General features: G+C 37.1%; 4 protein-coding genes across 4 annotated transcripts; 3 read left to right on the forward strand and 1 right to left on the reverse strand.

Annotated features, from left to right (window-relative positions):
* The first annotated feature begins 3,585 nt into the window (after positions 1-3,585).
* LOC132169840 (uncharacterized) lies at positions 3,586-5,166 on the forward strand. The gene has a single exon (XM_059580793.1). It carries the CDS (start codon positions 3,586-3,588, stop codon positions 5,164-5,166), a length of 1,581 nt encoding a protein of 526 aa, XP_059436776.1.
* Positions 5,163-7,625, forward strand: LOC132169841 (uncharacterized). Its single transcript, XM_059580794.1, has 4 exons — positions 5,163-5,499; positions 5,665-6,479; positions 6,742-6,974; positions 7,253-7,625. The coding sequence occupies exons 1-4, from the start codon at positions 5,163-5,165 to the stop codon at positions 7,623-7,625; spliced, it is 1,758 nt and encodes a 585-aa protein (XP_059436777.1).
* A 13,821-nt stretch (positions 7,626-21,446) lies between these two features.
* LOC132169842 (F-box/kelch-repeat protein At3g06240-like) lies at positions 21,447-22,601 on the reverse strand. Its single transcript, XM_059580795.1, has one exon. The coding sequence runs from the start codon at positions 22,599-22,601 to the stop codon at positions 21,447-21,449; it is 1,155 nt and encodes a 384-aa protein (XP_059436778.1).
* A 968-nt stretch (positions 22,602-23,569) lies between these two features.
* Positions 23,570-24,733, forward strand: LOC132169843 (F-box/kelch-repeat protein At3g06240-like). The gene has a single exon (XM_059580796.1). It carries the CDS (start codon positions 23,570-23,572, stop codon positions 24,731-24,733), a length of 1,164 nt encoding a protein of 387 aa, XP_059436779.1.
* The last annotated feature ends 813 nt before the right edge of the window (positions 24,734-25,546 follow it).

Below are 25,546 nucleotides of genomic sequence, written 5' to 3' on the forward strand. Positions count from 1 at the left end.
CCCAAGGTTTTCTCCTTGTCTCTGGGGTGAATCTTCTTGTTTTTTACCGGGTTGTCTCCTGTTAATTGTTTTTACCCAAGATTTTCTCCTTATCTCCGGGGTGAATCTTCTTGTTTTTTACCGGGTTGTCTCCCGTTAATTGTTTTTACCCAAGGTTTTCTCCTTGTCTCCGGGGTAAATCTTCTTGTTTTTTACCGGGTTGTCTCCTGTTAATTGTTTTTAACCAAGGTTTTCTCCTTGTCTCCGATGGTAATATATCCGGGGTGACATACCCGGCTCTTCCTTTGCCATATCCGGGAGTGATATACCCAATTCTTCTTTAAAATATCTGGGAGTGATATACCCGGTTCTTTTTTGAAATATCCGGGAGTGATATACCCGGTTCTTTTTATTCGAGATAGAGTATCCCCGGAATGTAATAATTTGGAATAAGAATTACCTTATTCTCACAACCAATCGAAACCAAATTTGGAATTTAAACCAGAATAGCCTATTCCTAAGCAAAAATAGGAATATAAACTTGAACCAGGATAGCCTATTCTTCAACTAGAATATGAATATAAACTTAAACCAGAATAGCCTATTCCTAAGCAAAAATAAGAATATAAACTTAAACCAGAATAGCCTATTCTTAAACCAGAATAAGAATATAAACTTAAATCAGGATAGCCTATTCCTAAACCAGAATAAAAATATATGCTGGATAAGAATTAAACCTGTTACCAAACGCCCCTTTTTGCTCCAAATTCACCCAACGTACAGCCCTTCACGTTTTTCTTTTTTCTTTTTTCTTCTTTCTTCTTCCTTTTCTTTTTTCTTTCTTTTTCACAGACTCTTCTACGCACAACAGCGTTTTTCCTTCACAGGTGTTGACAGATCGGAAACCCAGAGACCGCGGTTGGTGATGCTGCGGCTGGAGGTCGGCGATGCGGCAGTCCGGAGGTTGGCGGTGACAGGTGCAAGTTTGGAGGTTCTTTCGGCGAACGGCGGTCCAGTTTGGAGGTGCTGCGGATCGTGTTGCGCGCTGGGTCGGAGACCTGCAACAGTGGGTTTCTGGCAATTTGGGTCGCCTGCAGCAGTGGTCCCCGGCAGTCCAGTTTGGAGGTTCGTCGCTGATGGGTCTATGGCAAACAGTAACTTTAAGAACCAGCGGGTCCGACGGTGACTGCCATGGGCTGATCGTTTGGGCTTCAGTGAATGGTGGATCTGCGATGTAAGAGGCAGATCTGCTATAGCAATGCACACCGTGATGAATACAATTTTTTTATGAGAAACGAACTTGTTGATTCCCACAGACGGCGCCAAACTGTTAGAACCGTTTTCAACACGGTGGATGCGCTTTCTTCGGAATCTTCAATACGTCGTCGTGCACTCCAAATCACTACAAAAAAGACAACATTGTCAAGGGGTCCCCGGTTCCCCGGGGACACTCCAATGCCAAAGTCAGAAAGTTTCTAACTCAATAATATGTGAGAATATTTCAATATTCAAGATCCCTTAGTACCTTGTGTCGGGGCCTATTTATAGGCTTAGGCTGTTGAAGTAGAATTGGACTGGATCTTCTTATTTGAATTGATTTGAGAGTCCAAAGTTGAGATAGAACTCAATAGCTATCATGTAGAGATAAACCTTCAACAGATACTATGTAGAGATAATCTTGAGTAGTCATCTTGTAGAGATAAGTAGAACGTATTTATCCCAATATTATCCTAATTGGAATATAAGACTATTAATTAATTAAATAGCCTTTGCTATTTAATTAATATCTTCATGGGCCTATCCTTAGCCATTGGGCTCAAAATTTGGTGGGCTTGTAATGTGAATTTATTTCCAACAATTATTATTATTATTATTATTATTATTCTAACATCCCCTTCAAATTCAACGTAGAAGATTATTTCATTTTCCACAAATGAGAGTTGTTTGTGGAAAATGAGAGAGTTGTTTGATATTGGATTGGATGCATTTGATGTAGCCTAAAATCATTGCGTGTTTGATATTTCTCACTTTTATATCACATCAAATGTGAGAAAGCTCAAACAACTCTCTCAAGCAACTCTCTCATTTTCAACAAAAAACTCTCATTTGTGGAAAATGAAAGAATCTTTGTCAATGATTAGTTCTTGTAACAACTCTCATTTTTAGAAATTCTTGTAACAATCAAGTTTTCAATGATTAGTTCGAACAAAAGCTTTGTCAATTTGAATGGGTCAGCGAAAGAAGCTATTTCTTGAAACATAGATTGATCTGTTCCAAGTATATATTGTTCTATTTTGGCTTCGGACAGATGAATATTGAAGCATGGCAGAATGGTCCAAAAGGTCTATGGAATAGACAAGATAAATAATTCGATTATAATATAAACGTTGGCTTCCTTTAGAAACCAATAGTACCATTTGATCACCATAGCTCTCAACAATTTCTCCATCGTTGTAATTACTCAAGTTCCCTAAAAATTGAGCGATTGCTCATGAAAAATCATTATTATCTTCAAGGTCCATAATCTTAAGACTTGAAAGAAGACATAATTGTTGTGGTATGTGCCCTTGGAACAAGTTAGACCTTAGGCTTTACCTCAACAAAGATTAATGCTCACAAGATTGACAAATCTGATACAGATTTGTTTCCTACTTATTTGGGAAATAAAAAATAAAAAAGAAAAAAAGAAAAAGAAATGAATAGATTTGCAAAGAAAAAAAAAATCAGTTGAAAGAAAAGAAAAGAAAAATCAAAAGATCTCAAGTTGCCCACCTTTCCACCCTTTGTTGGCCTATTTATTTGGTGCTTTATTGACCTAAATCTACTTCTAGACCTTTGTGGGCACAAATTCTACACTTTTTAGTATTGTTTAAAACTCAAGCTCATTTTAGTCCATAGTTGACTCTCATTTTGGCATTTGCATTATTGTTTAAAACTTAAACTCATTTTAATCCATAGTTGGCTCCATATATGGCCCATATTAATTTGGACCATATTTGTACGGCCTTTATGATAATGCTTAAAACCCAAGACCATATTAGGCTCATAGTTGGTCACCTCATTTCGGTCCTTTGTTGGCTCTCGTCTTGGCCCATAGTTTGTCTTGTTTTGAAAATTCTTGGCCTATTGTTGCTAAAGACCTAACTCCCTTGCCTCCGATTGTTGTCAACTTATTTCAAACTCAAGATTTAAGAATCTTCTACGTTGAATTTGAAGGAGATGTTAGAATATATATATTGTGTGAGATTTGATATTAAGAAATAGGTTCTGAGTTGCCTCTTTAAAATGCAATATATATGGTTATGTGTTTTTGTTGTGTGCATATGCCAAAAAAATAAAATAAATAATTAACATTAGATGATTACAAAACTCTAAAATGTATTACTTTGATGATCATGAGCTGCGTATTTGCTGTCAAAACTTGATAATTAATAAGCGTTTAGATAACTATCTAGCTAATAATCTTGACAGGACACAGTCAGAGATAGGGTTGTGTCTCTCTAGGCTTCTAAAACCCTAGAGGAGAAGAAAACAATTTCCAAGTCAAGAGGGCTGTGGAAGGTGGTGATACAATCGTAGGGTGTAGCAAACGGTTTGACAGTTTCAATGGAGGAAGACCTGTCTAGATTGTGGGGAAACCTCTCCCTGACGGAGGATGAGGAGGTGGAGGTGGAGATTAAGCGTGAAGCCTTATCAGGGATTGTCTCCAGAGGACAATCTTGCTTAGTGGGGAAGCTACTTACTGAAAGGTTCATTGGAAAAGATATAATCAGATCACAACTAATACGGTGGTGGAAACCAACGGGCAGACTAACTCTCAGGGTCGTAGGGGAAAACACGTTTTTAATCGACTTCGAGCATTACTGGGACAAAACTCGAATTCTCGAGGGATGTCCTTGGGTGATCGAAGGGAACGTATTTTCAGTGGCAGAATTCGATGGAGTCACTCCGTTGGAGCAGATCGATTTTGTGAAGGTGGCGTTCTGGGTGCGGATGTACAAACTCCCCCTTGCTTGTATGGGAACTGAGGTTGGGAAACAGATTGGTTCCACGGTAGGTTTTGTGGAGGAGGTTGACACAGATGAAGATGGTATTGGATGGGGAAAGTTTCTACGTGTTAAAATCAGATTAGATTTAACCAAGCCACTGGCTAGGGGCCGGAGGCTAAAAATTGAGGGTTCATCAGTATGGATTAATTTCCAATACGAACGAATCCCACGTTTTTGCTTTCACTGTGGCGTTGTGCTCCATGGCAGGATGGGGTGTATGAAAAAACCTGGACCTGGCGTTTTAGGAAGTGCAACTGAATATGGTCCGTGGCTGAGGGTACCACCACCTGGCCGGCGAGTTCGTGGGGGAGCAGATGCAATGTCCGAGAGAATGGAGACTGATCAGTCCATGTTTGGCAACCGAACAGGGACAGGAATAAAAAGTATGGCTAGAGAGGGGACAAAGACTACTTTCGGTGAAGATAGTGGAACCTACTATGGAACGCCGGCGGAGATGGAGGAAGAAAACGGAACCGCCAATCCAACGGCGGAAATTCATCCAAAGGGGAAAGATCCGATGGAGAAGGGAAAGGATGGTCATTATGACTGTATTAATGCTAATTCCGGAAATCATGGAGGAATCAATTACTTTGGGCAAGGATCCGTTGCAGCTTGGAGAGAAATGTCGCCATTTAATGCTAATACTGAAGACGTTACTCATGTACCACCCGTTATGGAAAAGGGAAGAGAGGAATGGACTTTAAATGGAAAGACGCCAAATCTGGATGCGAAATCAGAAGGCAGAATTTATGATGAGGGAGCGCCGTTTTCTCAAGGAAAGAATGGAGTGGAAAGCAACGTGGAATTGGGGGAAACAGGTAGTGCATGTCTTGGCCCAACTCTTGCTGATGTGGAAAAAAATATGGCCAACACGTCATTGGGTGAGAAAACTGGCCCATGCAAGGAAACAAAAACACTATCTTGGAAGAGGAGAGACCATGGTGTCTCCCAGGCCAGTTTGTCTTCTCCTGTGGAACAATTGGGGAAACGAAAGACGGGTGATGCTAAGGGAGGGGGAGTTGTCTCTGGAAAGAAGGGACGTAACTCATCACAAGCGGTGTTAGCGGAAGCAACAAAAAAGAATGAAATTGGATCGGGAGTGGCGGTGGCTGGTTCTCAGCCCCGCCGACCGCAATGAGCATAATGAGTTGGAACTGCCGGGGGCTTGGGAACCCTCGGACAGTTCGTGACCTCTGCCGTTTGGTGAAGGTAAAGAAACCCGAAATGGTTTTTCTCATGGAAACGATTATGGGGAAAAATAAAATGGAGCGGATTCGGAGTAGGTTGGGTTTTCCCAATATGTTAGTTGTTGATTGTGTTGGCAAAAGTGGGGGGTTGGCGCTCCTATGGACAGAGACAATTGAGGTGGAGGTTCAAAACTACAGTTCGCGTCATATTAATGCAAAAGTAAGCACAAAACCTTCGATGGGATGGTGGAAATTTACGGGCTTTTATGGGCACCCGGAGGCGAGTAAACGGAAAGAAGCTTAGGGCCTTATTCGATATCTTGCAACTTTGGATCCTAAGCCTTGGATTTGTGTGGGGGATTTTAATGAAATCCTTTTTTTGTCTGAAAAATGGGGAGGGAATGGCAAAAATAGAGGTTGAATGGCTGACTTCCAATCTACTTTGGCAGATTGTGAGTTAGTGGACATGGGCTTTAGGGGACCCAAATATACATGGAATAATGGTAGGGAGGGCGCAGCTTTTATTCAAGAACGTTTGGATAGAGCTGTAGCAAATGATAGATGGAGCTCCCTATTCCCCCAGGCGGAAATTTTGGTGGAGGGTTCAAGTTGTTCTGATCATTTACCTTTGTTTGTGGTGTTCCATGAACAGTGGCGAAGGAGAAGAACAGAACGCCGGTTTATTCACGAAGCATCATGGGTGTTGGATGGGACCTATGCAGAAGTTATAAATTCTGCATGGAACCCACGACACACACGAGTTGGCGAGTGGGGGGGCCTGTTTAAAAAGCTTGGGAGGTGTAAAGTGGAGCTGAAAAGGTGGCAGGAAAAAAAGAAAAAACCAGAAACAGAAATTAAAAATCTGAGTTCTTGGTTGGCTGGCTTACTAGCGCAGGAGGGACCGGAGTCTGCTGCTGAAATTGCAAATATCAAACTTAAGGTGCAGTCTTTAATGGAGCTAGAGGAGCTCAAGTGGAAACAACGTGCGAGGGTGGAGTGGCTACGGAATGGAGACAAAAACACTCGTTTTTTCCATGCATGTGCAAATCAGCGAAGAAAATCCAATTCAATCCGAATGGTGTGTGATCTAGCAGGAAACTATATGGAGACTCAAGAAGCCATTGGAGATGCTTTTGTAGATTACTTCAGAGAATTATTTACTTCTGGAAGATCAGATTGCATGGAGGAATGTTTAGGGGCCATCGACCGACGAATCACGGACGATATGAATATGAGGCTGCTGCGACCATTTACGGAAGAGGAGGTCAGCACTGCTCTCCATCAAATGGCCCCTATGAAGGCCCCGGGACCGAATGGTTTTAATGCTTGTTTTTTCCAAAAAAAATTGGAATTTGCTTGGACCGGAGGTTTGCAATGCTGTACTTTTTTCTCTAAATTCTGGAGTGATGAATAAAGAATTAAATTCTACGTATATAGCACTGATACCTAAATCCAGTAACCCTCTGTCTGTATCGGATTATCGTCCTATTAGCCTGTGTAATGTCCTTTATAAGTTGATTTCTAAGGTGTTGGCAAACAGGCTAAAAGAAGTGTTGCCTGCTATCATTTCACCATACCAAAGCGCCTTTATTCCAGGGCGTCTTATTACAGACAATATTTTGGCAGCTTACGAAACTCTTCATACCATGCAATGTAGGATGTATGGGAAGAAAGGTTTCATAGCTGTCAAGTTGGATATGAGCAAGGCTTACGACCGGGTGGAATGGTCTTTTTTGGAGGCAGTTATGAGGAGAATGGGGTTTGCAAATAGATGGATTAATCTTATCATGATGTGCGTTGTACGGCTCATTTTTCAGTGTTGGTTAATGGAACCCCTGTGGGACCTATTATTCCCACATGGGGTATACGTCAAGGAGATCCCATCTCGCCATACCTTTTTATTCTCTGTGCGGAAGCACTTAGTGGCCTGCTGTCCCGAGGGGATCGTGAAGGACCGTTGAGGGGTGTTCCTACCTCTAAGATGGGCCTTCGCTTGAATCACCTTTTTTTCGCTGATGATAGTTTATTGTTTTGCAGAGCTAATGTTGCACACTGGCACCGTTTGACTGGTGTCTTGAAGCTTTATGAACGAGCTTCCGGCCAAAAGTTGAATGCTACCAAAACTGCAATTTTCTTTAGCCGAAATACAACGGTTACAGACAAGGAAGCTGTTCTCGCGATTGCTGCTATTCCGGCGACCCAAAGATATGATACCTACCTGGGACTTCCGGCGTTGGTTGGGAAGTCTCGAATTAAGGAGTTCAAGGCTATTCTAAACCGAGTTGAAAAACGTCTTAATGATTGGAAGATCAAATTTTTATCGCAGGCAGGAAAGGAGATTTTACTGAAGGCGGTGGTGCAAGCAATCCCGACATACAGTATGACCGACGTACAGTATGAGAGTGTTTAAAATCCCAAAAGAGTTATGTAAAAACATAAACTCTTTGATGCAGAAATTCTGGTGGGGTCACAAAACTAATGATAGCCGAATCCATTGGATGAGTTGGGGACGTTTGGGACTTAATAAGGCGAAGGGAGGAATGAGGTTTCGGGAATTTGGGTGTTTTAATAAGGCACTTTTGGCCAAACAAGTGTGGCGTCTATGGAAATCACCTGATAGTCTAGTGGCAAGGATTTTGAAGGCTAAATATTTTCCGAGGTGTGAGGTGTTGGATGCTTCTATGGGAACGAAGCCTTCGTACGCTTGGAGGAGTATTATCAGCTCGAAAAATCTTATACATGAAGGACTGTTCTGGAGGATTGGTAATGGAGCGAAGGTCCGCATTTGGGGTGACAAGTGGGTACAATTGCCGAACAGCTTTAGGATCCAATCCCCCCCAACCCCGGAATTTCATGACTCCAAGGTGTGTGCTTTAATTGATTAGGATTCTGGCTGGAGGAACTCAAGACTCCTCGGACAGTTGTTCAACAAGGAAGAAGTTGTAGCTATTCAATCTCTCCCCCTTAGCAGTACAAACCAAGCGGACATGTTGATATGGAGGGGAACAGCCAATGGCATCTTCTCGGTAAAAAGTGCCTATCACCTGGCTAAAGAGGTGGAAGATCGAGATAAGGCTGGAAGCTCAATGGGTTTACATAAGAGTGATGTATGGAAACTGATTTGGAAGTTAAAAATTCCAAATGTGGAGAAGAACTTCATATGGCGTGCATGTCAAGATATATTACCAACTCGGGACAACCTCTTGCGGCGTAAAATTGTAAAGGACCCGTTATGCCCAGTTTGTGGATTGGAGGCTGAGACATCGATACATATATTGTGGTCGTGCCCTTCTGCTATGGACGTATGGGGGGTGAGTTGCAAAAAATTTCAGAAGAGTTCAATGCAGGGGCCGGCGTTTATCCATGTTTTTGAAGAGGTGATGAGGACTTGTACTGAAGATGAAGTTAAAAAATTCGTGGGAATATCACGACAAATCTGGTTCCGAAGAAATGAGCTGATCCATGGGGGACAATTTGATCACCCAAATATATTGATTAGGAGGGCTACCAATGCAGTTTTGGAATATGAGCAAGCTATAGAAGGAGACAGTAATGAGCAGCAGAGTCAGAGGGCTAGTGCGGAAGTCAGGTGGAAGACACCTCCGAGGGGTCGTCTGAAAGTGAATTGGGACGCAGCACTCAATCGTAAAAGTGGACGAATTGGCATGGGGGTAGTGGTTCGTGACCATGAGGGAGTTTTTATGGCCGGCCAGTGTAAAGTCAGTGAAGGAATTATGGATGCCACAGCTGCGAAGACTATGGCCATGGTAAATGCTGTCCGTTTCTGTCAGCTTATGGGCGTGCAATATATAAGTTTGGAAGGTGATGCAAAAAATGTGGTAGAAGCAGTGAACTCGAGGGAAGAAAATTGGAGCAAATTTGGCCATCTAATTTCTGATGCGAAATCTCTACTAAACCAGTTCACTTTCTAGGAGTGTCACTCTGTGGGACGCCAAGCTAATTTTGCAGCTCATCACCTTGCAAAATTGGCTGCGGGTATGGGAATAGATAGGGAGTGGCTGGGAGAAATCCCTGTTTGTATCTCGGAGACCATCCAGGGGGAGCAATCTGTAATCTTGGATTGATTTTAATGAGACCAGTAAAGTTTTTCTTCAAAAAAAAAAAAGAAGATAACTATCTAGCTAGTTCTGCAATAAAAATGATAAATGCAAAGATAATTTAATTACATTATTTGAGCTATTCGTCTACCAGAGATTCATTTTTTTGTAGATCAAGTAAATTTTTGCATTAGTTGTAAAAGTTCTCTAAAGAGTACCTAATTAATAATCATTTTCTGATATCTAAAATCAGAAACATACACAAAAAGTGGTTGTATAATCCATATTGAACCCAATCCCTCCAATTTTGACTTGACTTTTACGTAGTTTGGATATAAAATGATAGTTTGGAAGCAATATTCCTCTGAGTAAGAAAAAGAAAAAAATCACGCAGATTTCCAGCAAAATGTAAAATAATTTTTTTCTGGAGTGAAGGCTGAATTCCAGGACGTTTATGGTATTGAAAAAAACTTTATTTGAAAAATAAAAAATAAAAAAGAATTCTCTTAAAAAATTATATTGTTGACAACCAATCCAATAAATAAGATAAATGCTACACGTATTTGAAGTGTTTACTTTTAACTTTTCAGTGTTTACTCTTTGATGTGACGGTAAAAATTACCATTAATGTATCATATATAGATTAACCCGTATAAATTTAATAATCATTTTTATTGCGCAGTTGAGAGTAGGAAATTGAATATGTATGTCCCATTTTGTATAGAATAATAATAAATGACTTCTTCTCCTCTAAAAGATTGGAGAAGAAGGAACTGAAACAAATTTTTACAACTGAAGCGTGGAGCACATCATTTTTTTGAATTACAATATTAGTTTCGGTAATGCAATATTAAGAATGATGGAAATTAAGACCGCAAAATGGAAAATTAAGGCCTTGTCTTTAGCCAACCTTTTTGGCTCACCAACTTCACGCAGAGCCATTTAAATCGAGAATAAGAAAGAGAATAACGGTACCATATATATGATAAATGGTTATTGGGAAATGGGATGCAAAATATCTCTCACAAGTCACAATTGTAAAGTGATTCATATCGGGTTGGGTTAAATAAACCCATACCCGTGACCCGGTTCTTATATGGGTTTGAAAACCCTACTCGGGCATGGGTTTGAATAGTCATGCACCGGCTTTTTTTTTTTTTAATAATTATAATAATAAAATATTATATTTTATTATTTTAAAATATCACATCAGCCGGCGTGCATCACGCCCGGCATGATGTTTGACATCACTCGGCATGCTCAAGTCCCAACCCCAAAATGCCCATAGCTAGCCGCCGCCCTTCCTTCTTTTTCATGTATATATTAGAGGCTTCACCCCACAAAAAACCCCAACACCCATCTACATCTGAGGGCATACGTTCTGCCGGTGTAGCCAGACGCCGGAATCGGTGGGCAAGACCTCTAGTCACGGGGTAGGAAAACAAAGGACAAGAGTGTAATTTCATAAATGGGAAGACTAATGGGTTGTGTTTACAAAGCACTATTTGTGTTTTTCGTTTTTCTTTTCTGTCTCCCACCTATAATATTGGGCGCCTTTGATTTTTATCTCTTGTCCCTGCAATGGCCACCGGGTTATTGCTATCAAAGTGTTTCAATTGATAACCAATGTCAGCGACCTTTTCCTCGGTCGTTCACCATACATGGCCTATGGCCACAGAACTTTCGACCCCCTTTTCCACGAGCACGTCCATTCAATCCAAATAAGGGATTGTGCATGCTATATATGTATTTTAGTTTCTAATAAGTGATTAGAATTTAGTAGTGTTAATTATGGATAGTCATGATTCTTCTTATTTTCTCATCATTTGTTATATGCATATATGTATATGTAGATGACAAGTTACCCACAACTCTACCAGAATATGATATCACTTTGGCCTGACTTAAAAGGTCAAAACAAAGCCTTCTGGGGGTACGAATGGACTAAGCACGGAACTAATACCTCTTTTTCTCCACTTAACTATTTTCAAACAACTTGTCGCCTCGTCCTTAACCTCGGGCTCAATCAGCTGCTTGGTGAACTGCAGAACAATGGTTTAATTGCTACACATTTGTTTTTTTTTCTTCTTCTTCTTCTAAAACTCCCTCCTACGACTACGTGTTTAATCAATATATATTTACATTAATGCTTATTTATTTATTTATTTTCTACTTTTTTTGTGTAACAACTAACAGGGTTGTTTCCCGGTGGATCATACCCGTTAAATTACTATTAGGCAGCCATCAAAGGTGCATATAACCTAACGCCACTCATAGCATGCAAACCGCCCTCCGGAACTGGGCGAACCCCCAATACTGCACAAATGTTCGAGATATGACCCGAGAGCAAATCAATTTATACACTGTAATTTGAGTATGCATGTTTCTAATTAACCATGTTGTGTAACTTTTTTTTTTTAATTGAAGTACTTATTATTGGGGACATTATATTATTGCCTTTTTTTTTTTTTTTAATTATGTCATAAATACTGTTCATCATAGCTCACATAATTAATTCGGACGTACATATTCAAAAACCCAAAATAATAATAATAATAATAATGAAATGAGAGAGAGAGAGAGAGAGAGAGATAAAGAGGTTGGTCAACCTTTGGCTTCTAAATGGAGATTTGGGTAAATGTCTTTAAGATAAAATGAAATCATGAGACAACGCAAGGAAATCAAGATGCCCCCCTGGCCTTAATTAATTATTGTTGTCCTTAATTATGATACACATTCCTTCAAACTCCCACAACCGTTTAAGGCATTGGCAATGCAATTAAAAATATATATAGTACTTAATTCTATGTATATATATGTCACTCAAGTAGGTAAAATCCAATTGCATGTATTTGTGACCCATCAACTAATTAATTTAATTAGTAGAATTTTCAAGGCCAAAATATATTTAGTTTTTTAGTGTTTCAACACAATGGATCGAGGGTGGTTAATTGGTGCCTTATGAATCATGGCTCGATCGGTTTTGAAATCTTTTCTTATTTTTCTCTTTGTATATTAAGTCCGATGCGTTTGGCATTCAATTTTGAAAATATATATATATATATATATATATATATATATTAACAACAATATTTAAGCATATATATTTATGCAGACTGCATGCATGCATATCATATGCAGGCATTTAATATTTGTCAATTCTTTTCCCACAAATAGTATGTAAGTACGTAAGAGTGCCTTATAATTTGGTCCACATCTATCTCTATTTTCCCCATGGGGGAAAGCTTTCGATTTCATGTGGCCATCAATGCGATGCTAATAATCCCATGCAATACTCCTCTCTTTGAAATAAATGAGAGATTTTCTGTCGTATATGTATATTATATTCTTCTCTGTTATTTTTACTATATATTTTTTTTTATTTCTTTTATATATATATATATAACACTCATTTTATATTGGCTAACGTGACATGTTTAATACAGTTAAAAAGCTCAATAACTAATTTTATCACTTTTGCAAACACAATGACTAATTTGATACACACCAAAAGCATAAGGATCAATTTTGTATTTAACCCAATAATAATAATAATAAGCAATGTCAATTTTGATTAAACATAAGTAGGAGTACTTTAAAAAAATGAAAACAAATGAAATGTAAACCAAACCATACTGATGTAAAGAAAATTACAGTATCTATGTTGAAGTTTTTTAATTTTCTATTTTTAATTTTACGTATTTCATGAGAAAGAGAGAAAATAGAATTAAATATAGACCATTTGTAATTAAATATGAACAATTAAAAAACTAAAACATGCTCTAGTTTTCTTTACACTACCTTAGCTAAATCATTCTACTCATACTATTAGGAAATTTCTCAAAACGAGAGAAGAGATTGGTGTTTGGTCAAGCTCAACCCCTCCCCCCTTTGAAGATAAAAGAAAGGAGTAAGAAATAGGTATGAGTTGGTGCATAGATATGTAATTTTAATTAAGACATTGTGGGACCCGAACAAATAAGAATTCAAAAGGATATTTGTTATGGTTAAGGAATAAAGACTCGAGGGACTTGAAATTGCTCCACCTAGATGCATTAAAAGTTTGGCGATATTAATTTAATTCTACCTTCTTTTTTTCTCTAGTTACATTATTTATCATTTTTTTTTTATCCCTTCTAAAGTAAAATAATAAAAATAAATTCAAAACATGTTTGATCAACTAATTAGATGCTGCCATCATTAATATATTAAAACATAATTTTTTAGGGTTTTATCTTTTCTTTTTTTAGGGGGCTTTTCAATAAAGTATTTTATGTCTTATTGGGCTTTTAATGCAGATATCCTATTCGAAGATTCTATATTGACAAACTTAATTGCAATGCCCTCTGCAAGCATTTGATGCCTTGCAAAAAAAGATGGGTTTAGGTAAGAGAGATTGCAATTGCAATGGGTTGATGGTTGTATAAGGAGAAACACATCCATCTCTTACTCATATTTTTTTGTAAATCTATCATTAAATCTGTAAGACCACATGTGGTTCCACATATTCAATGGTAGATTGGTCAATCTCTTGTTTGGGATGAACAAAAGATGAGTGAAACATGAAAAACAAAAAGCTTTGGTTGTAATAATGGTAATAGCAATTGGGTGAAATTTCCTTTCTTCATATAGATGATAATGCCAATTGTTTATATATCCTGAAACCTTGATGTGGTTGATCTTTTTATTTTATTTTTTTAAAAAAAATAAAAACTTATTTGGGAGCACAAAATTTGTTATATACATGGTTTTGTTTTGAGTAGCACATCAGGAATTAGGAAACATACTAATTTCACATAAGTGAATTAGTATTATATTTTGAGAATAACTTCATTTTGGATGTAGAGTAAAACGACACTTTTATAACCTTCAATATAAAGTTAATGCTACAAAAAAAAACAGTCTTTAGCGACGACTTTTGAGTCATCGCTAAAAGGCCTTAAAGTGGTCGCTAATGACTATTAGTGACCAAAACTTTCATCACCCATCGTCAAAGACTCATTAGCAACAACATTTAGAGTCGTTGCTGATTAGTAATCATTAGTGACGACAATTGTTGTCGCTGATGACATTAAAAGTAGTCACTAAAATGACCTCCCATAAGATGGCTTGTCATTGCTATTACCACATCATCGGTGGTGACAATTTTATGTCGTCGCTAATGATACACATATCAGCAACGACATTGTCGTTGCTAATAATATGTTCATTAGCAACGACTATATAGTATATAATGTTGTCGCTAATGGGTAAATGCTTTTTACCCATGTCGTCGCTAATAGTAATGGTAAATGCTTTATTTATTTATTTATTTATTTATTTTATTTTTATATCAATTATGTCTTTGTGGGCTTCGGCAGCTATTAGAAATGGAGACAAAAATTCTATTCATAAAAGAAAATCAAATACATACAATGTCATAAGGATTGCATACTCACCCTTAATGAAGGGATACAAGTGAGAAAAAAGATTGAAAAACACCAATATTCTTTAGATATGATAAGTTCCAATATGAACAAATAGTATTGGGCACGGAACAATCAAACACATTTACAATAACCCAATTCAACATGGAAAAAACATATTTATAATAATTAGGGGAAACTTCACTAAGCCCCCCTGAACTTCCGGCCGATTTTGCAGACCCCCCTAAACTTCCAAATCTCTCATTTTAAACCTCTGAACTTCCATTTGCTCTCACTTTGAACCTATCCATCAGTTTTTAACGTTAAATTAAACGGTTTGACTTTTTTATACCCATAATACCCCAACGTTAAAACTACACCGTTTTGGGCTTCAAAACTACAACACTCACCCAACCCAAAACGACGTCGTTTTGGGCATTAAATTTTTTTTTTTTTAAAGCAAACATTAAAAAAAAAAGGAAAAAAAAAGAGAAAGATTTGAAGTTCCGCCTTTCACCCTTTGGTACAAAATGCAAGTGGCTTCCTCGGACTAATCTCATTTTTTGTCCAGGTGGTCGGGAGCCCCCCTGGCTACTGGTTCTGGGTGGGTCGTGAATCCACCTTTCATAGCTGTTGGGGTGGTCCCACACCCTTTAAAGGCCAAAAAAAAAAAAAAAAGTGGATGGTTTCTAGTTTTTGGGGTGGCCAAAAACCACCCCATGGGCCTGGGTGGTTTCGGGCCACCCCCACGTAATTTAGAGGGTGGCCTTAAATCAATCTCTGTGGTCCTTTGGGTGGTCCAAACACTCAAAAGTCCAAACCCTTTTTTTTTTTTTTTTTTTTTTTTTTTTTTATGGCTCTTTTGGTGGCCTTGACCACCCTCATTTTCATGGGTACAAACCACCCTCGAAGCTGCATTCTTTGCAGAAAGATTCTGGTGGTTTGAGTCAACTCCGACTTTTCTCTTTCACTTTTTTTTTTTTTTTAATTATTATTATTTTTTTTAAGAAAAAAAAAAAATACTTTAATGTCTAAAACAACACCTCCGCTAGTTGGTTTTTTTTTTTTTTTTTTTTAATATTTTAATATTTTTCGCTTTTAAAATTTTCCACTAATTTGACTTTCGACTTTAAACTTCATTTGTTCTATCTTGATTACGAATCCTTTTAATATTAAACCACGGGCCGTTTAGGTCCTAAATTAATACCACTCACCCAATCTAAAACGACGAAGTTTAATGTTGCAAGGGTCTTAAAATGAGAGAAAACCAAAGTTTGGGCCTAAATGAAAGTTTTGGCTGAGGGGGTTTTTCAATTATCGGAAGTCTGGACCTTTGAAGTTTCCCCTTTCGTTTTCTTTTTCTTTTTTTTTTTTTTAAAAAAAAGAAAAAAATATATATAATTTTAATGCCCAAAACGGTGTCGTTTTGGGCTGGGGTGGGTGCTATAGTTTTGGGTATTTTCGGAATTTCAAGTGGGCTGGGTAGGGGTATAATGGGCATTTAACGTTGAAAACTAATAGAGGGGTCTAAAGTGAGAGAAAATGGAAGTTTAAGGGTCTAAAATGAGAGATTTAGAAGTTCAGGGGGGTCAGCAAAATCAGCTGGAAGTTCAGGGGGGCTTGAGGAACAGAGATTCATAATCTAATCTGTTTGAGGTGCTGACTCTCTGCATTACACCCACGTATGCTGCCTGCAAACCAAGTCCATAAACATCCATTGGAATTGTAAAATGTAAATGAAGGAATACTAGAAATTGCCCAATGTTTCCTTCACCAACCTTTCTTATGTCAGGAGGGAGAAGTGATGTATTTCTGTCATCTAAGAAAGCATGAAAACGCCTACTTGCTTCATTTAGTGTCAGATCATGTCCAAACACAGCTAAGGCAGTCAAAATCTCTCCTCTCAACATTGCATCTAGATGACTCTCCCGTTGCTTAGGCTCCCAACCAAGCTTCCTGCAAAGAAATTCAAACATAAAAGAAAAATAAATAGAAGAAAGCTAATCTTGCTCAACGGAAGTTTTTGAGTGCTTATTGTATTTGAACGCAACTTAGAATCACTCAATCATCAACCAACAGTTGATAAGAGATTTCTGGTAACATTGTGTGGGAGTATGTATGTGCACAAATAAGTCAATGTACCATTTAAGAAATTAAACAAAAAAACAATTCTCCATTTAAATTCAAATAAGACATAAGAGATAATTTAATCTTTCATTACAAAATGATTCTAAATGAGATTAAAATAAATCGACAAAAGAGTAACAATAACAGACTAACAGACTTAAAAACTATCCCCTCTAAGTTTAATGTCACTCCCATTAAAGTAATTTGCAAACAAAGTTGAAGGCTGAATATTAGAGAAATAGATGAGAGCTAAATCTTAATATTCAACCCAATACTCTTGGTTCTGTCCTCCAATCTTTGAGTCACAGTGGCATGAGAGTTTCTGTGAATCTGGCTTCCCATCTTTGCTAAGTTTACTCCACCAGATCTCTCACTTGATGAAAGATCACTAAGCGGTCGATTCTTTAAGCTTAAGGCTTCCCTATATTTGTCCAATTTGAGAATGGATTCACGTAACATTTTTGCTCTATCCCTGGCAGCAACCACCGCAGTCTCATTAGTACATCACAACATGTACTATACAATAATCATAAACAATTAAATAAAACCACATTAATTAAGACTATTCATTTTCTGTAACGGTTAGAATGTGAAGTAGAATGAACTTTGGTAACATTTGAAACGGAAGGAAGTATAATAGACTTTGGACTTTTATGTAGTCTTCTCATCCTTTAATAATTATGTTCTAATACTACAACATGCAACAATAATTGATTAGAAGAATGTCAAAATGTGCTCAGGGGTCTATGAAGACTTTCTAAAATTAGGACAAATGCAGGTGACCAGAGAACATGTTCAAAAAAGAAAGGACCATACGATACGTGGTTTTTTTACTCTTCTTTTAAATATAGAAATACATTCATATATATTTTTCTATCTATTAATATGAACATCTTAAAAGAAGATATTTCATTGTTTCATGTAATGGTATCCTATTTACAATAAGGTAGAAGACATATTTCATTTATACCAAATTCCATGCATCATGACTCGTGCCATTACTTCCTCTTCCATTCCCAAATAGATACCGTTGTTATCCAATCAATTCCTAAGTTGTTACTGCTACTTCAATCATGAAACATGCTCATTCTGCTTCAATCATGAAGCATCGAATTGTGTTCTTTCTTAATGAAAGACACTCATGTTATTAAAAGCATAACATGTGATAGGAACTTGCAATAGAATGAATAAAATATACCTGGCCTTTCTAGAGGCATCTTGTACACATTCTTTTTTTTTTTTGATAAGTAAAAAAAAAAGTACACATTCTTTGAAGTGCTTTAGCTCCTCTGTAGCCACCAGAGGTGGAGGTTTAGGGTGAGCAACTCCAAAGGAATGCCTATTTGAAGAGTCTATGGTGACAACCTTAAATGGCAATTGCAATGCCCTCTGCTAGCATTTGATGCCTTGCAAATAAAGATGGGTTTTGGTAAGAGGGATTGCAATTGCAATGGGTTGATGGTTGTATAAGGAGAAACACATCCATCTCTTACTCTCTACCATTAAATCTGTAAGACCAACACATGTATCTCTTACTCATATTTTTTGTAAATCTACCATTAAATCTGTACGACCACATGTGGTGCCTGTTATTAGTAGCAATCAATCACCAGATAACAATCAAATTACATCATTCATGCATCCTAAATGTTTAAGAGCCTATCCACATTAGAGCCCTAGTACTGTATTTGAAACAAGGTTTGCTATGAAGCCACAACATATATGACATAGCCTACACAGTAAAAAAATTTGGCGGCAACTGTACTTCATGAAGATCGAAAGATGCAGTGGAGGTAAGCTTTTACATAGTACAGGACATGTAACGATTGAGCTCCTAAACGAAAAAACCATACAAATCAACAAAACTAGAGGACTAGACAGCACCTTTATGCAGTCAATATGTCAGGTGAATCAAGAAAAGGAAGCATCCATTTGTGCTTCTTCACTCTTTAGAGGTCGGGAAAAGACTTTAACAGCATACACAAAGGGTATGGATGTCTCAATTCAAAGCTAAAATTCCAATGGCAACCAACACTTGCAAATTAGATAAGCCAATTAATCTTAGAGGCGGGAAAACCCAGCTTAATTCCATCCTTACAAAACCTCATTTCAAAACCAGATAAGCGTACATTACCGCAACATCGACTGGACATGCGAATATCTACAAACTAATCTAAAATCTATAGCAGATATCACAAACACCATACGAGAAGGAATTTTGCATATGATCAAGGTTAGAAAACTAGTCAACAAAGGAAAAAATGAAAATAACGCATTAGAATTTTGTCTACAGAACTGTTTGCAAGAAATATGAAGGCTTTTTCGACATGTGTTCATGCATGCGTGTAAAGATAATACATGAATAAAGCTCTCAGAAAAGAAACTAATAAGAGGATGGTAGAGTAGCGAAGGCTTAATGCACATGTAATAATAAGAACAATAACAGAGTTGTCATATGTAAGAGCTATCCTAGATATCATAATGCTATGTGGAAGAAACGTTTTCCAGGAAGCTATTTCAGATTTGAACCTGACAGGAAATTCCTTTACTCAACTGTTCTTATTTTTATTTGACTTTTTTCACGCATTTTTGTTGGTAAATATTGCATCCTAGTGTTTCTCTTTGCTCAAATGCCGCTGCTGTTGGGGTTTTGAATTCCAGAAGACAATATGAAGTGCTTTCATATCCATTGACAAAATTATATAACTAAAATCTTGCACCAGGCGCATTGATACAATTTCTGGGACTAAAATTCATCAACTTTTTGACACAATTGCTGAATTGTTTATACTTTATATGTGCACTTAGACACTGAACAACTTCGAACATTACGATTGGACTGGCTCAAAGGAAGAACTATATTAACATTTAAAAACAATTAAATTTAGGTAAAAAAAGAAGAACCATATTAACATTTGCTTTGACACAGCCGAGGCCCTCATAACACAAACCATTCCCAAAATCCAATTTAGCAGTAAAAAATTTACGCAGCATGCAGACACACGTCAGTCCAATAAAATCTGTCAATCTACTTTATGCAAATACCGAAAATACAGCCAATAGTAACCACTAAATCTTTGAAAAGACCATACTTTATGATATCTTAATGACAAGCAAGAGAACTCAAAACAACACTGTCAATTCAAATAACATTCCTCTTGATAGCTATTAACCGTTATGTTTGCATCAAACCAAGCATGACACTCAAGTATGTTTGGAAAATCAATCACTGGCAACAAAGAAGAACACCACCAAAACTCTTAAGTCTCTACGTGCTTTATAAAATCTAGACAACTACTCTTATTTTCTAATCCATACAACCTTGCTCAATAAACTCAAAATCACACCTTCAGTAATCAATAATTCAATATCTCATACCTATCAAAAAATAATAATAATAATAATTCAATATCTCATGGGAATAGTAATTATATGTCATGCTACTCTCCTCATCTTGTAATACATTGGCATTCGGACACTCTTAGGATTTTGAAAATCAAAACCTATATCTGCACCTATTTACAGTTTCATATTCATATTTTCTTATGAACTGGTTCCAAAACAAGGTCATCTTCTTCATACAAAGGAGGGATAAAATACAGCACATGAAAAGAAAAGAAAAAAAGAGTTAAGTTTCCTTTACGCATTTACAATTCGTCAAACAAAATCAATAGACCCAACCCATAAAGACTGATTTATAATTTCTCATTAACCTTTGGCAAGCTTGTAAAGGAAATTAGATGTTCACCAACCAAAAAGAAAATGCTCTAGCCTCCAAAACTGTTTGCAAATCTTTGCCTTTGAATCTTGCAACTCATTGCTGCTTTCTAGCTTCTATTGACCAGCAGCATGCAAAGATATTATTCACTACGCGTTTGGTGCCATAGAAGACTAGACACAAAAGTTGCAGCATCTTAATATTCAAACATTCTAATCATCCTATAGTTACAATGGTTAGCAAATAGGGTATAACATCCCATTTACCTATTCCTTAGTGACCCTTGAAAATCCACCTGAGTTCCTAAAGTAATAAACAATGTTTAAACCTGGTGGGGTTCTGAAACTTAGCCAACTGACCTGAAAAAGTTCGTTTTTTCAACCAGCTAAACCATCGTTTACAACAACCTTCATTACCTATTACACTTAAAGCATATGTGGTGACTTAAAAGCTTAAAAGATGGTTGGAAACAGGGGAAGAGTGAAAAAAATTGATTATCAGGTTCTAATGTGCTATGTCATTTTTTTAAGAAATCAAAAAGCTCAATTTTGAAAATTATGTCCACTAATCCCATCAACCATACTTTTAAGTAACAAAACCTCTTCAAGAGTAAATTGCTATGAAGTAGCTAGAAAAAAATATCAATATATATATAAACGAAACACTAAACTTATGGGATGGTGAAAAGATAATTCCTCATGATAATTACAATAAAGATGGTGTGAAGAACCCCCGTACAACTGCTTATTTAACAATAAAAATCTCTCACAATTGCTCCAAAAAAAAGCCGGGTTAAATGTAAATGTATAAATATTTGAGAAAGACAACTTTGACAAGAATAAGCATAATATATTATCTCAGCACATACATGCTGCCTGAAACACAATTGGAACAGATATAGAAACATGGGCCCTTAAGCCTTGTCAACAATTGTCCTTTTCTTCAGATTCATTTCCTCCCTTGACAGAAACTAGGGTCTCCATGTAAGTAACCAACTGCATCTGCTTCGAGTCACTATGTCCATGAATTTGGAGATCAGTCATTTGTTGGGTAGAGGGGTCATACAAGAACAGTTGTCCGCTATCAACTTTAGTCAAGAACATGGTGTCATTCTTCCAAAATCCTAATGGTTGGTGAATTCTTGCAATCGATGGTCCAATAGTAAAAAGCCTATTCCAGGAGTCCTTAACACCAACTTTAAGCAACAACCATATATCATATCCAATCTCCCTCCATCTTTCATCAACCGGCATGAGAGCAACCATGGCAATCGATTCATTCAACATAAAAAGGCTATGCCCAGTAACATTATCTGGAAGTGGTGTTTTTAGGAATACCTCATCGCTCATGTCAAATGACAAAACAAATAACTTCGGGTCTTCAACATATGCCAGCCAAGAACCCATCCCAGTGGTGTATGTAAATGTACCATCCGAAATAAAACACTGGGGTCCATCAACTTTTCTCCAAGAATCGGTGCTTAAGCTGTATACCTCTTTTTGGAATCTGATTTCTTTAACGTCCTTCATAGAATAGGCGTCGTAAATGGGTTCATACATGCTAACAAAGTTGATTATCTTGTAGTCATTAGTTTTGGCATCAAAACCAAATCCCATATCTTGAATACGAGTGAAATAGCCAGCGGGGGCGAAGATGGGAAGGTTTGATTCAGGGACAACCTTTGTTTCTCTAGTTGTAGGGTTCCATATAACAACCTTCAATGTATCGTAAACGTGGAGACAAACGAGACCATTGTAAGAACCCACCACAGAAATACAAAAATTCTCGCTGTTCTCAAAATACGTTCGAGGTAGAGGATGTGTAAGGGATATTTGGAGTTCTTCATAAGAAATGGTGGATATAACATAATCGTCCATTGTTTTGTTGAACGTACTAAGGAGAAGGTGGGTGTTGCTGTTCTTGTTGCGTAGGAGGTGTTTTCTTACGAAGTTTTGGTGTGTGATGAGAGCGTACCAGGATTTGCAGACGCACTTGAAACGCAAGAGAGAGACGACCGGAAGCCACAGCAGAATCTGCGTCACCAAGTCTTCAGGCAATTCGTTGGCCATCATCATCATCGGGTAACTGGTAGAGAGCTTCGTAGGGTTTTTAGTTTCAACAAAGAGGGGATCGTAATGTACTCTCAACGTAAAAGACAGATATTGAAGTTAAACTTTTGCCAATTTGGGGTTGGGCTTAACTCTCACCAACCTGGCCTCACCCTGGCGAATGCCAAAACAAGGATTTGGATCCCTTGAATTTTTAGAGAATTTGAGTTCAAATTTTTCAATCTGACCATCCATTATATCTAAGGGTTAAAAAAAAAAAAAAAAAGAAGTTTTTTGGTCTCATTAAACAAATGAAATAACTTATTTTCTTCTCAAAATAAAAAAGCAACGCATGAATGGATTTGTTTTTGAAGTAATTTTATTTATTTTGTTTCTCTCTCAAAACAAAAAAACAAGGGAAAAATATAAAAAAAACTTCAAACTACTAGTCATTTGCAATATAGCTCTCCCAAACTACCGAAATGTATCAAAAATGCCACTTATTTTTTTATATTCCTATAATACCCCTATTCTTTTAACAAATAGAATAATAAAATAATTGTAAAAAAAACTAAATTTTTTTTTAAAAATACAAAAAGAAAAAAAGTTTTTTTGAATAAATAAATAACCTAATATACTTTTGTTGAATATATCTCACATACCTCTTTAAATATATAACCTAATTATGTTAAATTGGGAAAATAGAAAGAAATATCTAATAATAATGTAGTTGCCTAATTTATGATATTTAAATTTAAATGAGAATTGAAAAAATTTAATAATATGTATATATAATTTTCCAGCAAAATATAACTATTAATTATAATTCGTATTACCTACCAGCCACCACGATATAACTAACTTACCATAACAAGTTAACAACAAACCGAAAAAGGAAAAAGGAAACAAAAAATTGATAAGAATAAATATTCGAAAAAAAAACCTAACCCTGCGGCTTGGCGTTCGTATTCTCTAACCCTAAAGCAACAGAGAAACCAATGGCCAACGAATTGCCTGAAGACTTGGTGACGCAGATTCTGCTATGGCTTCTGGTCGTCTCTCTCTTGCGTTTCAAGTGCGTCTGCAAATCCTGGTACGCTCTCATCACACACCAAAACTTCGTAAGGAAACACCTCCTACACAACAACAACAACAGCAACACCCACCTTCTCCTTAAAACGAGCAACAAAACAATGGACGATTATGTTGTATCCACGATTTCTTATGAAGAACTCCAAGTATCCCCCCTTACACAGCCTCTACCTCCACAGTATTTTAGGAACGGTGAGCCATTTGGCGAGATGTTTAGTATTTCTGTGGTGGGTTCTTGCAATGGTCTCGTTTGTCTCCACGCTTACGATACATTGAAGGTTGTTATATGGAACCCTACAACTAGAGAAACAAAGGTTGTCCCCGAATCAAACCTGCCCATCTTCGCCCCCGCTGGCTATTACACCCATATTCAAGGTATGGGATTTGGTTTTGATGCCAAAACTAATGACTACAAGATAATCAACTTTGATAGTATGTATGAATGCAATTCCGACATCTATTTTATGAAGGACGTTAAAGAAATCATATACCAAAAAGAGGTATACAGCTTAAGCACCGATTCTTGGAGAAAAGTTGATGGACCCCAGTGTTTTATTGTGGAAGATGTTCCGATGACATACATCACTGGGATGGGTTCTTGGCTGGCATATGTTGATTATGTTAATCAACGGGACTTATTTGTTTTGTCATTTGACATGAGCGATGAGGTATTCCTAAAAACACTACTTCCAGATAATGTTAATGGGCAAGCCCTTTTGGTGTTGAATGAATCGATAGCCATGGTTGCTTTGCTGCCAATTGATGAAAATTGGTGGGAGATTGGATTTGATATATGGTTGTTACTTAAAGTTGGTGTTAAGGACTCCTGGAATAGGCTTTTTACTATTGGACCATCGATTGCAAGAATTCACCAACCATTAGGATTTTGGAAGAATGACACCATGTTCTTGACTAAAATTGATAGCGGACAACTGTTCTTGTATGACCCCTCTACCCAACAAATGACTGATCTCCAAATTCATGGACATAGTGACTCGAAGGAGATGCAGTTGGTTACTTACATGGAGACCCTAGTTTCTATCAAGGGAGGAAATGAATCTGAAGAATAGGACAATTGTTGACAAGGCTTGAGGGCCCATCTTTCTATATCTGTTCCAATTGTGTTTCAAGGCAGCATATATGTGTTGAGATAATACTTTATGCTTATTCTTGTCAAAGATGTCTTTCTCAAATATTTATACACTTACATTTAACCCGTATTTTTTTTTGGAGCGATTGTGAGAGATTTTTATGGTTAAATAAGCAATTGTACGAGGGTTCTTCACACCATCTTTATTTTAATTATCATGAGGAATTATCTTTTCACCATCCCATAAGTTTAATGTTTCGTTTATATATATATGGATATTTTTTTTCTAGCTACTTCATAGCAATTTACTCTTGAAGAGGTTTTGGTACTTAAAGTATGGTTGATGGGATCAGTGGACATAATTTTCAAAATTGAGCTCTTTGATTTCATAAAAAAAATGACAGCACATTAGAACCTGATAATCAATGTTTTTTTCAGTCTATCCCTGTTTCCATAAAATCCAATGCCTAAAAGTATTTTGGTTTATTAATGATAACATTTATTCAGAGTTTACATTGAAAATTTGAAATTTCACTTCAAAAAGGCTTCTGGCTACCTTGTTTTACAAACATAAATGTTGTCTGTGAACCATATGAAGTAAAAGTTGATAAGGGCTGTTAAGCTTTTAAGTACCATAGACGCTTTTAAGTGTAATAGGTAATGCATGTTGTTGTAAAAGATGGTTTAGCTAGTTGAAAAAAACAAACTTTTTCAGTTCAGTTGGCTGAGTTTCAGAACCCCCCAGGTTTTAACATTGTTTATTACTTTAGGAACTCAGGTGGATTTTCAAGGA

This window comes from Corylus avellana, chromosome ca2 (genome assembly GCF_901000735.1).
Source record: "Corylus avellana chromosome ca2, CavTom2PMs-1.0".
In the NCBI taxonomy this organism is placed as follows: Eukaryota; Viridiplantae; Streptophyta; class Magnoliopsida; order Fagales; family Betulaceae; genus Corylus; species Corylus avellana.